The following is a 12,403-nucleotide window of genomic DNA, read 5'->3' as shown; positions in this document are numbered from 1 at the left end:
AATTAAACATCTACAGTTTTTTTAGAAACCAAAGATCAGAGAAAGAATACTAGAGAGTTTTTGGAGAAAATCTACATTGTTCTCCACTATTTTTCAAGTTCCCATCAAGACTCAAAGAAGATTGAATTGGTTCTCTACACTTATCTAATTTTTCCCCATCACCACTCCCACGTACACGTCTCCTTTTTTATCTCTCTTTAGAAAAAACATATTAAAGGAGGTAGAAAAAAGAGAAGAAAACATTCTATAGTTCTCTAATTCTTTCTCATTACCACCCACAAAGAAACCTCTCATTTTTATCTCTATTGGAAAAACAAACACAAAAATATTAGAAAAGAAAGCAAGAAAAAAAGAAAAGAGAAAAGGTGAGGAGATATTGAAAATTTTTGAAGGTACGTCACTCTCAGATTTTTCATCTTTTGATTTAGTTTTTCCAATTTTCATTTTTTTTAATCATAAAAATTATTTTTCTCCTTTCTTTAGTGTTTGTTGGACCGCTCGCGTAGCATGACATCCAATTTAACTTTTATTTTTTTCTAAAATATATATATATATATATATATATATATATATATATATATATATATATATAGATGATCTAAAAATAAAAAAGAAAGTTTTCTTTGTTTACTTCTTGATATTTATCTTGTTGCTCACAACATCCACATCCACTTTTAAATAGCTTTTAAAAATTATTAAAAATTTATAAATGATTAAAAAAATGAGAAAATAAAAGATAAAAGAAAAGAATTTATTTCAAGTGTCTGTCCGGCCACTCGCGTCACGTGACACCAATTTTAAAATAATTTGAAATACGAAAAATTTAAATAAAAGGTTTTCAAAAATATCAAAAAATTCAAACCATTTTCCGAATATTTTTCCAAATAGTCTTTTTTGTAAAGACCTACATAACCTTGATTCTCTATTATGAATGGAGATACATAACGTCACGTCAAAAAGCTAAAAAAATTTTTTGTTTCTTTTGTATATTCTTTTATTATTATTTTTGGAAAAAAATATATATTTAAAAACCACATCATTTTTGTACAATTAAAGGTACCATCATAGGACAGACGTTGTGGGGTGCTAAAACCTTCTCCACGCGTAACCGACTCCCGGATCCAAAATCTTATTTTTCGCATACCTCGTTCTTTTTTTTATGATTTTCCATAGTAGTCTATAATAACTATGGTAACGACTTCAAACTCTATTTTTGCAAATTTTATTTTTGGTTCGTCGTCCCATCACGATTTCGATTACGACACTTACATATACTTCGATTCAACAACCGAGCCCTAATGTTCAAAATAACCATGACCAAAACTCTTTCTTGCACTTATAAATCGTTACACAAAAACATTGTTGGATAACTTGTACAAATTTAATTTGTAAATTTACTTAACATCCCAACACTTGTGCAGCTTTTAGGTCTATATAGTTGTCACAAACCAAGCTGTCCATGATATGTTTGCCTCCCTAAAATATGTTTTCTTTTATACGTAGGATTAAACATGTGAGTTGAGAATATTCCTCTGAATATGTTAAGAATATGCTTTTTAGAATCTTCTTCAAAATGTGTTTCTTTAGAAATGAAGGAACGCACGTAAGTTACCATACAACATCTAAATATGTGTACTTATTGTAGGTAATTTCCTGTGGGTAATTAGTTACCTTTGCGGAAAAGAACTGAATGATAAAACCCACACTTAGAGAGAAGTTTATGGTAGAGACGTAATGATACTTGGGTTCATTATAGTTTCTAGAAGTGTTGGAGGTGGAGGTTAGAGAGGGAATGCTATTTGATGTTTTCCACCGTGAGAAGTAAGCATATTTCAGGAAAGATCATCACAATAAGAAAAATATTTCGGCCTTCAAAGGAAAGATCATAACAAGAAAAAGATTTCGGCCTTCAAATCAAAATTAAAAAGATCTAACTAGTTAAAGAAAACTTTCCCATAATGGGAAACATGCAAAAGTCTCTCACCGTAATTTTTACATAACTTGATCACAAACAATATACCAAACCACAAGTTTCAAGTTTGTGTGAAAGAATTTCTAGACTTAAGTACTACGTTAAGAAGTTTATTCAACTTGATGTTCTCAAATGGTCCAATTGGAAACATGATGAACTGCAAGCAACGAGTCGCACTCGGGCCAATTTTATTGCAAAGCTATGTTCAAGGTACTAAGGATAACCTAGAGTTTTGTCGTAGTAAAATACTTGTTAACCCTAAACCCACTTCATATTTTCAAGACATTGTTTTTTATTTTAATTAATGCCTCTTTTATAAAATAATAATAGGAGGATTAGTAAAAATATAGTATTTCTGTATGGTATTCAAACAAAAGCACACTGAATGAAATAGCCACAATAGAGAGAAAACTAGAAGAATATATTATAAATAGCAGCGAATATATTTTAAATAAATTAAGGGCACAATCACAATAATTTATTATTCTCATAATTGGTGGCAGAAGCATTCGGCAATCACAACACATCCCAAAGTAAAAAGTAAAAATCTCAATATGAAGAAAATAATGACTATAGACCAAAACTAGCAGGAAAAAATTGCAAGGGCAAGAAAAAATTGCATCTATATGTATGTATGTAATAAATATATGTAAGGGTAACATCCCCGACGCGCGCACCTAGTGATTGCTCTGGAGTGTCTTCAGAAACCAAAGCCTTGAAGTGAAGATCTCAGGACGCTGCTATTGCCCACATAAAACAAGGCAACAGCAACTATAACTGCAATTAGAATCCACATCCATGGTTGAATTCGTCTCTTTCCCCGGTTGCGGAGAGCCAGGGGTACAGATTTTGGCTTGGTCTGCTTCGTGAATTGAGATGGTTTCTGCGGCTTTTTTGTTAGCTCAGCTGCTTTCTCACTCTGGTCATGTTCTTCCATACTTCTTGTTAGAATTTCTGAGGTAGGAGCAGATTCTTGTTCTGTATTCTCTGCAGTGACAGCAGAAGCGGCCTTTCTTCTTTCCTTCTTCCTTGCCCTCTTTTCCCTTTCCTGCTCCAAACACGCATATGGTTATTTAGTTGAAGAATTAGAAGAACATGGAAATGATTAAGGTTGATTTTGGATAATGGAAAGAATTGCAATGAATTAAAAGGAACGAGGAATAAAACTTTCATTCCACTGTTCAGATATGTAACGATTCCATCTATTTTCTTTTAAGTCACAAATGCTATGTGTTATAGTTACCTTCTCTTTCAGTTCAGCTTCTTTTTGTGCCTTTAAGGCAGCCCTTTGTTGAGCCTTCTCTGCATTACGCTTTTTCCTCTGCTGGGCCTCCTTAGCTTTCTCAATCTCCTCTAGCCTCCGCTTTTCCTTCAACATTGCCTCCTCTTCCTCCTTCCTTGCCTTTTCAGCTTTCAGTAACAGTTCCTCTTCCTCCTTTGTTCTCACAGGTTCTTTTTTAACTTCTTCATCAGACTCATCACCCCAACGGGCAACAGGTTTCTCTAAGAGAGAAGGCTTGGTAGGATTTTTAGCTTTAGTTGTCTGACTAGTCTCAGTTCTTTGCACTACAACCTTCGAAACAGGTTCATTCTTTATAATAACAGATTCTGTTGAGGGGGGTTTCTTTTCTTGTTCCAGAGTTGACTGCGAGACCACGGAAATATTTTTGGAAGCTCTTACAGTTATGGCATTAGGAATTACAGGCGGTTCTTCATCAGGACCAAGTGATCGGCCATCTAGGGTTTGGAGTCTCCTAAGTGTACTCCTAGTGTTGCATCGGACATAGTCCCTTCTGAAATCGTCATTTTTGTTCCATAGCTCCATAATTCTCTCGACCTAAAGTTATCAAAGGTGAGCGTTGAATTCAATCTATTTGCCTAATAGAGTGCATAAATGAAAAATGATAATCTCTCTCTTCATTTAATGTCTAAAAGGATCACCTGATCAACACAGAAGCATTGTAGTTCCTCTTTTTTCCCTCCCGCTGCTAGTTCCTGAGCTTTATTTGCAGCTTTTCTGTAATCCCAGAAATTTTTGCCCTGCATTATCAGTTCAGAACTAGCGTCAATATTTCTGCATGGCATTTGAATTGATTTTTGTCTAAAAAAAAAAACAAAAGAAAAAGGAATGAGGTGGGAAGCATAGAACAACGAAACCTTCTCATGCAATTGTTTTTTCAAAGCCACTGACTTAGCATATGCCTCTTGACGAACTTCATCAGCTGCCCTAAACTGAGCAATCAACTCATTCAGCTTATCATATTCATTATTATATTTCTTCTTTGCGTCTTTAGTTGCCGTATCTAACTTCAGAACATTATTTCTAAGCACTTCCATTTCCTTCTTCAGAAGCTGTAAATGCTGAAAATAGTGAAATATTACATATCAGAAATATAACAAAGATATTAAAAATCTCTAAAAGCCATATTTGATACCGATAGTACCTGGAAAATGCAATCAGATATTAATTCAGAAAATATAACAAAGAGAAGCTTGCATATGGTACCTTAGAGTGCTCTTCAATATTGCCCTCCTTGTGGTCTAGAGATTGTTGTGATTGATCCTGCTTTCTCATATTAGAAGACAGCTCCTCTCGATTTTGCTTCAATTGTTTGATTTGGCGTATCAATTGCTTTTCTTCATTCAAAGGCAAAGTTTCATGCTGGATCATGTGTTCCATGTTTCTTATCTGCAAGTAAATTAGAAAAGTAAGCACAACAAAACAGGCAGAACAATCAAGTCCTCATAAATATCTCCGGAAGAAAATTAAAAGCATACCTTGCCATCTATATCCCCAACAGAAATTGCATTGTTTAATCTGTTCATTTTGGATTGAACCGAATCCATCTCCTGGCGTTTGGATTTGAGCTGGTCCCGAGCAGCTCTTTGGGCTGCTATTGCAGCCTTAACTTCTTGGTCGCAATCCTTACAACGGGCCTGCTCATAGCAGCATTAAAAAAAATTACAAAGGTTGGTCTCAAACTTATACAGTACATAAAAGTTTCTTTTATGCCGCCTTCAAAATTATATTTACCTTTATAGTCTGGCTTTCAGCTCGAATAGAATCTCGAATTTTAGTCTTCTCTTCTACTTGGCGAAGAGTTTTTTCTATCTGCTCTTTAATGTTTTCATCATCATCATATCTGGGAACCCTGATCAAATAGAAGAATGGCTTTTTCACTATCTCTGCACCCACATTCTGTACATCCGAAGCATCCAAGGCAGGTCTTGTGTCTTCATCTCTTTGATTGCTGCCTTCACCTTCAACTACAGGTTGAGCTTCACTCTCCACTGCCCCCTTTGAATGTTCATCTTCACTCTCCAATGGATAACTTGTAATCTCAGATACAGCAGAAGATTCAGTTTCACTCTTCATTGCACCAGTTGAAAGTTCAGCTTCACTATTCACTGCATTGTTTTTCATCTCACGCAAATCAACAGAAGATTCACTTTCACTCTCTACTACACCATTTGAAGGCTTAGCTTCACTCTCAACTACACCGTTTGAAGGTTTAGCTTCACTCTCAACTACACCAGTTGAGGGTTTAGCTTCACTCTCAACTTCACCAGTTGAGGGTTCCACTTCACTCTCAACTACACCATTGGAAGGTTTAGCTTCACACTCCACTTCACCATTTGAAGGTTCAGCTTCACTCCCAACTACACCATCTGAAGGTTTAGCTTCTCTCTCGAGTGACACATTTGAAAGTTCAACTTCTCTCTCCACTGCACCAGTTAAAGGTTCAGCTTCACTCTTCACTGTACCAGTTAAAGGTTCGGCTTCACTCTCCACTGCACCAGTTAAAGGTTGAACTTCACTCTCAAGTACGCCATTTGAAGGTTCAGCTTCTCTCTCCGCTGCACTGTTTGAAGGTTCTGCTTGCCTCTCCATTGCACGATCTGAAGGTTCAGCTTCCCTATCCTCTTCCCTATCTGAAGGTTCAGCTTCACTCTGCATTTCACCATTTGAAAGTTCAACTTCCCTCTCAACTGCACCATTTGAAGGCTCAGTTTGACTCTCAACTGCCTCACTTGAAGGTTCAACTTCACACTGAACTTCACCATTTGAAGACTCAACTGCACCATTTGATGGCTCAGCTTCATTCACAGTTGAAGATTCAGCTTCAACCTCAACTGCACCATTTGATAGCTCAGCTTCACTCACAACTTCGCCGTTTGAAGGTTCAGCTTCACCCTCAACTGTACCATTCGAAGGTTCAGCTACAATCTCAACTGCACCATTTAATGCCTTGATTTCCCTCACAACTGCACCATTTGAAGATTCAGCTTCACCCTCAACTGCACCATTTGAAGATTCAGCTACACTCTTAAGAGCCCCATTTGATGACTCAGCTTCGCTCTCAACTGCACCAATTGAAGGATCAGCCAGACACTCAACTTCACCATTCGAAGGTTCAATTCCAGTCTCCACCGCACCATTTGAAGATTCAACTTCCCTCTCCCCTGCACCATTTGAAGGTTCAACTTCCCTCTCCACTGCACCATTTGAAGGTTTAGCTTCAGCCTCCACTGCAAAGTTTGAAGGTTCAGCCTCAACCTCTTCTGTACTGTTTTCCATCTCAGACACAAGTGAAGGTTTACTTTCACCCTGCACTGCACCATTTGAAGTTCCAGCTTCACTATGTTCTGCAGCATTTTTCATCTCTTGTACATGAACATTAAGTTCACCATCGCTTTTCATCTCACAATCAATAACAGAAGGTTCAGATGTGCTCTCCACTGCAATATCAGACTCAACATCACCATCTCCATTTATATCTGTTCTGTTTAAGGCTGTCGTACTTTCTCCTTTATGAACTAGTACACTTCCTGCTTCCTCCTCAGACCTCTCCAGCTTACTGCCTGAATCACCTTCAACAACAATCTCATTCTCCTCAGTGCACTCACTAGGCTCCTGCTCTGACTCTGCCAAACCAGAGACAGACTCAATCTGCCCAGTCTCTGAACTATTTCCAACATCTTCAGGTTCGCATTCCTTCACATCTGTAGTACCCGAGACGCCACCAACATCAACTGGAACCCCATTCCTCTCGGTGACTTCTTCCATATCATGATTTTCGTTAGTTACAATGTCCTTCTCATCCAAGACATCTGCACTAACAACATTTTCAATTTCCCCACTTTTATCCACATCTTTATCAGAGATAGACTCACTTTTACTCTGCACGTTAGAAGACAATAGATTAAGAAAACAAACAGACTAAAATTAACCATACTACCGCCTGAATCATTTACCTTAGAAAATTGGTCATTGAAATTAAAAAAACAAATGCATGCATTATTTCAATCTCTAAATTGACAAAAAACATGGGTAATTTTAATCCTTATTTACACAACTTCAACAACTAAAATGACTTCGACTGGTCATCTTAAGGACTTCAATTTCACACAACAATTTAAGACTAATTGGGGACTGAAACTAATTCACGCACAAAATAAGAGATTTTTGTAATTTAAGATAGTAATTTCAATGACTAAACAAAATTAAGCTTGAGAAAAAAATACTGCAAATTAAAAAATTTAGAGAACAATTGCACTGTTACTCGCTTCGTACCTGCAAGTCATCTACACCATTCGCATCAGCAGCAGTTACTTCCTCCGCAGCTCCGTCCACCACGGCATCATTGTGAACTTCAACACATTCGAAGTCACGATCACCTTGATTCACGTCAGTATCTCCCTCCACTACATTCACAACGACACCGTTTTCATCTCCAGAAACCTCCTCACGATCCAAAAGTTCACATTCCTCAACTTCATTCACGTTCCCATTCGCATCACCGACAATCTCGCCCTCTGCAGCGACACTGTTTTGAACGTCCGAGACACCGACAACAACATATTCCTCGTGATCCGCAACTAGCTCATCCGCAGCATGAGTCTCATTCTCTAGGACACCGTTCCGGACGGATCCCGCGCCGCCTTCACTGTCCACACGTTTCAATTCACCGTCCTTTTCAGAAGCTTCCTCCGCCGTACCGTTAGCCTCTGCATCCTTGCAATTTTTCACCGCCAATTCCTCCGACGCAGCTCCGCCGGCGGCGAGATCCAAATCGCCATCCACAGTGTGTGCAACTCCCTTGACTTTTACGCCGCGGTGATCGTCGACAGAATTGCCTTCTTCGCCGCTCACATTCACCACCTGCTCCTCCGTCATTGTGCTCCCTGCAACATTAACGTCAAAATCAAAATTCAAATCAGCGGAAACAGCTACACACGCGAAATTGCGCAGAAACAAACGGATCCAATGTGGATCAAATCGCAATGGCGGAATCGGATTGGCTTACGGAGATGCAGAGCCGGATCAGGCGTGAGCGAACAGATCGAAAGTGCAGATCAGAAAATCGAAGACAATGAGTAACGTAACGGAACGAAACTAACGCTTTCTGTGTGAATAGGAACAGATGCAGATGCAGATACAAACGCCGATATATAGCCGACACAGAAGAGAGCAAAAAAATTAGTGAATAGAATATTTGAGAGAAAGGTACTGTGAGTCTTCCACTTGGTTTTTAAATGATTTAGTTCATGGATTTGTCTCTACGCACCAGATTTGAATTTATTTTGGATTTTAGATTAGATGCATCTTTTCTATTATCAAATCAAAACAAATTATGATACGATTCCTATCTTACTTTTCTTCTATTTTTACTCCTCTCAATATATACTCTATCTGTTACTTGTACAGTTAATACACTACACTCTATTAGTATCTAAACAATTAATGTATATAATCACTATAATTAAGCAAATCTTATTTCTTATTTTTTAAATAATGTATAAACAAAAGATATTAAATATATATTATTTACCCATTTCATTATCTTCTTTAATATACTTTTAATATATCAGTTTGTTGCATGGATAAATGCATATTTTTCCATAACTAGAATTAAAATATATAAATGATGCCATAAACAATAAATATCTTTAAGCGTATCAAGTATCTTTCAATTTTACATTCCTTATTTAAAATTCTGATTCAGAATTATTCTTAGAACTTTATGTCTGGCCAATTAATTAAAAAGAAATCATGGAATGATTTTAGAATTATTATTATTATTATTATTATTATTATTATTATTATTATTATTACCATTAAGTAAATACAGTGTTTTTCGCATTTGTATATATGTATTTTTTAAATATTTATAAATTATTAAATTTAAAAAGTTAAAATTGAAAAAGCAAAATATGAATATAGTTGTAGATATATAATTATAAATATAACTAGATAAAATAAGCTTTATTGATTGAAATAAAAAATATTATGAATAATATTGTGTAATATCGTGTCATGTCAGTAATATTGTGTAATATAAAGACCAAGGTTAGATAAAAATAATAATGAAACATTAAAATTATAATTTAATCTCTTTTTTCTTCAAAGAGATACTAAGTAATCTTATTATAATAATTTGGACGTTATTTTCGCGTATACTTTCCTTTTATTTTTCAAATTTTTATCACATTATTTTCTGTGCCACGAAAATTTTTCTACTTGAAAAAAAAAAAGTGCATTACGTTGACTTTCTCGTCCCATGTGACGACTAAAAATAGAATCATGCTAATTAACTTTAACCTCTGTGGAAGAATTTCAGAACTGAAGAGTTATTTATGAGCATAAATAATAATTTATGGCAAAGTTATTTAAATAAACTTCTACATTAATTCTCCTTTCCTTTTCTGCCTACAGTGGAAGTCAAACCATTTTTTTTATATCACCAAGCTTTTTTAACTAATCAAACATTAATTTCGTTTGTAACACTGTAATTATTGTTAACTCAGCTTTTACGTAATATAAAAATACCAAAAAATGTCTAATTATTATGTGAATTCATTAAAGTCAAAGTTAAGTATTTTCACAATATAAAAATTTATAAACTTTTTGCGAACCTTTTTGGCTAGCCCTGTAAGGGAAGCTAGAACCTTTTTGGTTTAATGCGATTATTGTTTATCTTGCCTTTGTTTCATGATTCGTGAGTTTGTATGCTACTGTGGATGCATGGGATGGTTGGTATTATTGTTTGGGTATGAAAATATAGCTGTTGCAGGGAGAAACAGTGGCGAGGTCTGATACTCCCACCTAAGCGAGCCTGTCTCGCCTAGACGAGACTTGCAGAAGCAGGCCAGGTTCACACTCGAACTCTCGCTCAGACGGATAGCTCTTGTTTTGAGCGAGGTACTATCTCGCTGCCTAAGCGAGAATGCGTGGGAGCTTGGTAAGTTGTTGCGGTCTTAGCCCAGGCGAGGAACCTCACCTTTGAGTGAGGGGTGGTCTCACTCAGGCGAGGGGGCTCGCCTACGCGAGCGTTCGCTAAACCTCCCAGGGGCCTATGTCACGAGCTCGCCTAAGCGAGAGCATCCCTCTCGCCTGAGCGAGGGCTTCTAGCTTGAGCGAGATCCGCTGCAGGCTACGTTGTTTTCTCCAATTGGTTGTTATGGATTGTTGATTTATTGATTTACTCTATTTAAAGTGTGAGGCTTGTGAAATGCATGGAATATCTATGGTTATGAATTGGATTGAGATGTTGGTATGGTCTTGGTATGTAAAATGAATGAGATGATTGGTAATTAAAGTGGCATGATGTTGGTATGAGATACAATTCTATATTCATGGATTGAGAATGATGAGTTGGTATGGGATAAACTGGAATATGAAAGAGGTTGATTATAAAGGGTGGGCATGAGATATATATGCATGATAAGTATTACTTGGTTGGTGGAATATGTTTGGTATGTGTTTAAGACGTAATTTCATGGGTCTCTAGGTGAGACTTTATGGTGGTACCTCAGTTGGTCAAGACATAATTCCATGGCCCCTATTAGTGGGAGTTCATGGTGGTGCCTCATCTATATAATTTAGTAAGGATTCAAGGTAAGGTTGCATCATGACGCTCTAAGGAGTCAGTTAGTCTCACATAGAGCGGACTGACTCTTGTGGTGAGAGTAGCAAGAGGCCTGAAACTCATTAAGGGCTAACCTTATGTTTGGGGGATTGAGACATTGTAACACTTAGCTCGAGGGTGAGCATGAAAATCCACCACAAGTGCAAGCATCCGTTGAATCCGACTAGATTATATGTATCTGGATGAGTCGAGTCTGAGTCTTAGTGTATTGTTTGAAAGGTCATAACATGTTTGGATGATATATATTGATTGTAATGTGAAATAGCATGTAACCGTATGATAGACTGTTTTATACTCTAGCTTACCCTTTTGCTTGTTTGATTGCTTGAGTGTGGTTCGTCTCCTTTTGCAATGATCATCAATTTATTGATGTGAGCAGATGCGAGGAACATCCGGGGTCAACAGGGAGGTGATGGTTCCACTGCGTAACCCATCTGGGTTGGATTCTACTGTCTTGGGCTTTCTTATAGGGTTATGGCCCATGTACTATTTTGTCCTTTAGTACTTTAATAACTACTGTCAAGTTCTTGTATTATACTTTGTATCTGGCATCGTGGTGTGTCTTGGTTTCTTCTAACTTTTTCTAAATATTGTAAGGAGTAGTGGTTATACTCCCGAATTTATTTCTTCTACTTTATTTGTGTGACATTTCATTTAAATTAAGGATATTATTTAACTGGGGTGTTACAAACTTTGTGGAGTGAATGAGAATGTTGTCTTGAACTTTTGTAATTTAATTTATAATATACCAGTAGATTATTTAGTCATGATAAAGATAAAAATATTTAGTAAAGTAAGTACTAAGAGGAGTATAATGCTATTAAAAAGCACGTGAATATGATTTTTAATTTTGTGATAAAATAATATTACATAATTAAAGTTTTTGGTTTTTAGACCATTTTCAATAGTGCATTGACCTTTTTGTGACTCTATTGTGGTTCATGCAATCTATGAACAAAATAAGTTTTCTTGTAATCATGTAATTTATAAGAAATTAAAATGCGTTTTAAAATTATTTTGAAATTCTAAATAATAGTTGGATTTATCGTTTATGTGAGTACTTGATAAATCAATAACTTGATAAATTAAGTAAATAATAAATCTATTAATAAATACTTCATTTATCAAATTTAAAAATTCTTTTACAATTACATTCACTACAAAAAGTAGAAACAATCAAATATACTTTTATTTTACACCACAAGCATATGTACATGTATACATAAAGTTTAGTCATATATTTGTTTAATAAAAGGTTACATAATCAAAACACTTTCAAAATATTATATATATATATATATATATATATATATATATATATATATATATATATATATATATATATATATATATATATATAACATAAAGTCTTTATATTTCTATATTATTTATTTATATATCATATACAATTACAATGAAAAAAAAAAGAGAAGAAATGTAAGGCTCAATTGTTTCTGCCCATCTTATTTTAAAGGCAGTCCAATCTTTTGGGCCTAAAGGG

At 35.7% G+C, this 12,403-nt stretch overlaps 1 protein-coding gene across 1 annotated transcript; it reads right to left on the bottom strand.

The window, feature by feature from the left end:
* Positions 1 to 2,394: 2,394 nt before the first annotated feature.
* LOC114174268 (calponin-like domain protein) lies at positions 2,395 to 8,516 on the bottom strand. The gene is made up of 9 exons (XM_028059080.2): positions 8,281 to 8,516; positions 7,548 to 8,158; positions 5,007 to 7,154; positions 4,751 to 4,909; positions 4,479 to 4,661; positions 4,130 to 4,333; positions 3,914 to 4,012; positions 3,216 to 3,809; positions 2,395 to 3,020 (listed from the first exon to the last, which is right to left on the bottom strand). Exons 2-9 carry the CDS (start codon positions 8,148 to 8,150, stop codon positions 2,673 to 2,675), a joined length of 4,338 nt encoding a protein of 1,445 aa, XP_027914881.2. The 5' UTR covers positions 8,151 to 8,158; positions 8,281 to 8,516; the 3' UTR covers positions 2,395 to 2,672.
* Between the last annotated feature and the right edge of the window lie 3,887 nt (positions 8,517 to 12,403).

This window comes from Vigna unguiculata, chromosome 2 (assembly GCF_037176805.1).
Source record: "Vigna unguiculata cultivar grain cowpea cultivar isolate G323 ecotype 2 chromosome 2, ASM3717680v1, whole genome shotgun sequence".
NCBI lineage: Eukaryota > Viridiplantae > Streptophyta > Magnoliopsida > Fabales > Fabaceae > Vigna > Vigna unguiculata.
The sequence above is the reverse complement of the archived record's forward strand: the minus strand, read 5'-3'. Positions and strand labels throughout refer to the sequence as shown.

Bases quoted from the DNA above. Each gene is read 5' to 3' on its own strand.
- LOC114174268 (XM_028059080.2), bottom strand. From the start codon at position 8,150: ATGACGGAGGAGCAGGTGGTGAATGTGAGCGGCGAAGAAGGCAATTCT. The intron at 7,155-7,547 runs GTACGAAGCGAG...TCTAACGTGCAG, and splicing joins ATGGTGTAGATGACTTGCAG to AGTAAAAGTGAGTCTATCTC. The intron at 3,021-3,215 runs GTAACTATAACA...TGTTTGGAGCAG, and splicing joins AAGCTGAACTGAAAGAGAAG to GAAAGGGAAAAGAGGGCAAG.